Source organism: Impatiens glandulifera, chromosome 1 (genome assembly GCF_907164915.1).
Source record: "Impatiens glandulifera chromosome 1, dImpGla2.1, whole genome shotgun sequence".
Classification (NCBI taxonomy): Eukaryota; Viridiplantae; Streptophyta; class Magnoliopsida; order Ericales; family Balsaminaceae; genus Impatiens; species Impatiens glandulifera.
The window spans coordinates 149,406,160-149,410,617 of record NC_061862.1 but is presented as its reverse complement, the minus strand read 5'-3'; the positions used below and the strand labels follow the sequence as shown (position 1 = coordinate 149,410,617).

Below are 4,458 nucleotides of genomic sequence, written 5' to 3'. Positions count from 1 at the left end.
GGATTATTTGATAAAAAAAGTTTAAGTATTTCCATATTTTAATAATTGAATTCTAAGAGAAAGAAGAGTGAAGGCATTAGATAATTAATTAAATAAAAAAACAAAATAATATGATTATATATCTTTTATATAGCAATTTTACTCAAATTGAATCTTTAGAACTCACTTTATGTGTTATTCCACTAAGCTATAGTTTTCATAATCATTATGCATTACTACAAACACTAAATATGCAAACAATCACGCTCTTCATTTTCTAAAAATTTCCATATATATATAACAATATTATAACTTATCATGATCAATTCTTTTAACATGAATTTAAAATAATAAAATTAAGTGGGAAAAGAAAATAACATTTTTAAAAATGAGAACAAATCATTTGTCTTCACCATCATTGTGCATTACTACAACACGGTGAATTTACTTATACCGTTACATGATTGTAGTTCAGGTTTCTCAACCTATTTAACTGATCTAGATATATTTGGTGTGGACTATATTATTATTATAGTCCAGCTCGTTTAATATTCGAGTCGAACTCATATAATGTTTGTTCGATGGTTTGTCAAGCTTTTTTAACATCATAATATATTATATTATATTTATTTTTCATGCCTGATGTAAAACCCTAATGCCTAATGTAGTAAGTGGCTTTCATTTTTTTCCCATTTCTATGGTCTTGTACAACTTTGACCTATTTCATTAGTTTCCACATTAGTTGACTATCTATAGCCATGTAAAAATCCGTTTCAGCTTCTGGTATTTGATGTTAGTGGTGCCGTTGGAGGTGGCGGTGGCGGTGGCGGAAGAGATTAATCGGCGGTGGGGAGTGGGGAATCTATAGATTTTATTAACGGTTCGGTTGATTTGACTCGTACAACTGAATTTGGTTGCCGGGGAAGAAGAGTGACGAAGACAGTTGATTGGCGTTTCTGCTGCCATTTGGAATTGGGGAGATTAACGTTCTTGACTGACGATCCAGAATTGAGGATCATCACCCACGAGGAAGTGCAAGTGTCGAACCTTTAGAATCTTAGATTACAATTGTTGGAGTATATGAAACATGATATTTATCTCTTGAGTATCTCTTAAGTGGTGTTATGTTAAAGGGAAGATATTTATTTTATTGAGTAGGCATGAATGTGTTCGATTTGGGTCTGGCGGATAAATTTAGTTCCGATTGTAGACATGGCACTCGAATTAGTTTCATTTGTGTAAATTTCAGAAATTTCAGCTCTCTTGTTCTCTGTTTTCTGTTCACTCACTCTGTATTTTGTGTATGTGACTGTGTGAAAGAGAAAGAGAAAATGTGAAGATTTGTAGGTGCGGTTTTCTTTACAAAGCAAAGAGAAAAGAGAGTACAAAAGAGAAAAAAATAAAGGGTTTGTTTGATCTTTTATTATTTTATTTTAATAATCTTGTTTCACATATATTATTGTAAAGTAGTGAATTTAAGTAAAAAGAATATTAGAGATATAAATTGGGTTTATTCAAGAATTTAAGATTTGGTGGATTTGAATTTTATTTTAGTGGATTTAAAAAATAATCGAAAAATATGAATGAAATGAGTGAATAAATATGTTTTTCCTAATTTTTATGAATTTTGAAAAATATGAATGAAATGAGTGAATAAATATGTTTTTCCTAATTTTTATGAATTTTGAAAATAAATTTGATTTGAGTTCGAGTTTCGAGTCGAGTTGAGCTTGTAGGGAAATAGTCGAGTCGAATTCGAACTCAAATTTATAAACTCGTTCGAGCTCGAGTTCGAGTCGAGCCAACAAATACTAAATCGAGTCGAGCTTGAGCTCAAACTGGTTTGAGCTCGGCTCATTTGCAGCCTTACATCCACACACGAAACATGCAAACAATCCCATATTTCATTTTTAAAACAATTTCATATATAACAATTGATATTTGTCTTGGTGTCAATATGCTATAAAAACAAACAAAATTTGAAAAATCATCATATTTGAATTATAGATTCTTTGTAACTATACCATGATGGAGCTATCTACTAAAATAATTCACGAAAATATTTGTATTACTATTTATTATCCTCTCAATTCCTTTCCAATCCCAACCAATTGAAACACCAAATTCTTGACAAGAAAATAAAACAACATTCGAATTCTCAAGAGCAATCGAGGGTATCGTATAAACCTCTTATTCGACTTTCATCTCTTTTCAGTTTCTTCGCCTTGATCTGTTTTCTTCTAGTTGTTAAGAATTTAACCGGGTTAGTCCGTGACAACTTGTTAAATGTCTATATAATTAAATTTATCCCCATTGTTTTAGGATCTTATTGTATCATTTTATAAATTGGTAGAATGTCTATAACTATTATTAGGATAACATATATGAAAGGATCTTGATATTATTAGTAAAATGTAGACCGATTTTAGTGTTGATTTTGAGGTCCAAATTTCCATTTTCCTTCTTTTCTGGATTCTCTCTCTTTTTCCTTCTTCATTTCACTACCTTCATCAATCAACCTGCAAGCTTCAATTCTCCCTTTCTCTTCCTCACTCACTCTTCTTACAACGAAGAATCGCCTTTTGTTCTACGGAGAAGGTTAGTTTTATCAATTTTCATCAAAGTAGATGATTTTCTCGTTTGATTCTATTGTATATGCATGCATGCATGTTCGAGTTCTTTAAGGATCTAGTAGAGATTAGAATTAGCGTCTTGTATATAATCGTAATGAGGCTGGATCTATGGCAGTTGAATGAATGAATGAATTGCTATTGCAGGCTGTAGAAAATGGCTGATGGAGAAGATGTTCAACCTCTTGTCTGCGACAATGGAACTGGAATGGTGAAGGTAAAACTTGGAATTGTTCTATGCGAATGCGAAATGTTGCTCAGATTTCATTTGATTTGGTTATAACAGGCTGGTTTCGCTGGAGACGATGCTCCAAGGGCAGTTTTCCCAAGTATAGTTGGTCGTCCACGCCATACTGGTGTAATGGTTGGAATGGGACAGAAAGATGCATATGTTGGTGATGAAGCTCAATCAAAAAGAGGTATTTTGACTCTGAAATATCCAATTGAGCATGGTATCGTGAATAACTGGGATGATATGGAGAAAATCTGGCATCACACCTTCTACAATGAACTTCGTGTTGCTCCTGAAGAACATCCAATTCTACTTACTGAAGCACCTCTGAATCCCAAGGCAAATCGTGAGAAGATGACTCAGATTATGTTTGAAACCTTCAACGCCCCTGCCATGTATGTAGCCATTCAGGCTGTTCTCTCCCTTTACGCCAGTGGACGAACAACTGGTAACCAAAATTCTATATGCAAATCTAAAATGAAACTGTTTTATTCAAAATTGTGATGATTTGAAAAAATAAAATGTGCAGGTATTGTTTTGGATTCTGGGGATGGTGTGAGCCATACAGTCCCAATCTACGAAGGGTACGCACTCCCACACGCAATCCTGCGTCTTGATCTGGCTGGTCGCGATCTGACTGACGCTCTGATGAAAATCCTAACAGAGCGTGGGTATTCCTTCACGACATCTGCTGAGCGTGAAATCGTGAGGGACATGAAAGAGAAATTGTCTTACATAGCTCTGGACTATGAACAGGAACTAGAAACTAGCAAGACAAGCTCTTCTGTTGAGAAGAGTTATGAATTACCCGATGGACAGGTGATAACCATCGGGGCTGAACGATTCAGATGTCCTGAGGTTCTGTTCCAGCCATCTATGATAGGTATGGAAGCTGCTGGAATTCACGAGACAACATATAACTCAATAATGAAATGTGACGTGGATATCAGGAAGGATTTGTATGGTAATATTGTTCTTAGTGGAGGAACCACTATGTTTCCTGGTATTGCTGATAGAATGAGTAAGGAAATTACTGCATTAGCCCCTAGCAGCATGAAGATTAAGGTGGTTGCTCCGCCAGAGAGGAAGTATAGTGTCTGGATTGGTGGATCCATCCTTGCTTCACTCAGCACCTTCCAGCAGGTAACTTAATTAACCCTTCTTTCATTTTGGGTCATTCAAAATCTAACTTATTTAGGTAAAACATACATTTTAGGTATACATAATGGACAATTAGAAGGTATTTTATTTTTGTGATTTCAATATAGGTACCCAAATCAAACAAAGTATTCCAGCTTTTGTTTGGATTTGACACTAATTCTAACCATAACCCAACTCCCAAATGTTCCGAATGTGAATTTGAACTCATAACTTTGAGGACATGAGTTTGTATAGTCTACCAATGAATGAATTATGAGTCTCTATCCAAATCCCACATTTTACATGATTCTTTTTTACCTTTTTGAAAAACCACTATCCCAAAAGACTAATAGGTATCAGATGCCAACATAGAAATCTATTACAAGTCAAGTTAAGTAGTGACATGGATTGTCCGAATCAAGACAAATAATTCAATCAAATGTTGACCATTTATAGGATTTCTTCTAAGAAAACTAG

The 4,458-nt window shown here is 34.3% G+C and overlaps 1 protein-coding gene across 1 annotated transcript; it reads left to right on the top strand.

Moving 5' to 3' along the window:
* The first annotated feature begins 2,892 nt into the window (after positions 1-2,892).
* Positions 2,893-3,993, top strand: LOC124910466 (actin-like). The gene is made up of 2 exons (XM_047451111.1): positions 2,893-3,292; positions 3,368-3,993. Exons 1-2 carry the CDS (start codon positions 2,971-2,973, stop codon positions 3,991-3,993), a joined length of 948 nt encoding a protein of 315 aa, XP_047307067.1. The 5' UTR covers positions 2,893-2,970.
* The last annotated feature ends 465 nt before the right edge of the window (positions 3,994-4,458 follow it).

What these genes read in the sequence shown, in the direction of transcription:
- LOC124910466 (XM_047451111.1), top strand. Translation starts at nt 2,971, where the DNA reads ATGGTTGGAATGGGACAGAAAGATGCATATGTTGGTGATGAAGCTCAA. An exon ending in CAGTGGACGAACAACTGGTA is followed by an intron (nt 3,293 to 3,367) that starts ACCAAAATTCTA and finishes AAATAAAATGTG; the next exon opens with CAGGTATTGTTTTGGATTCT.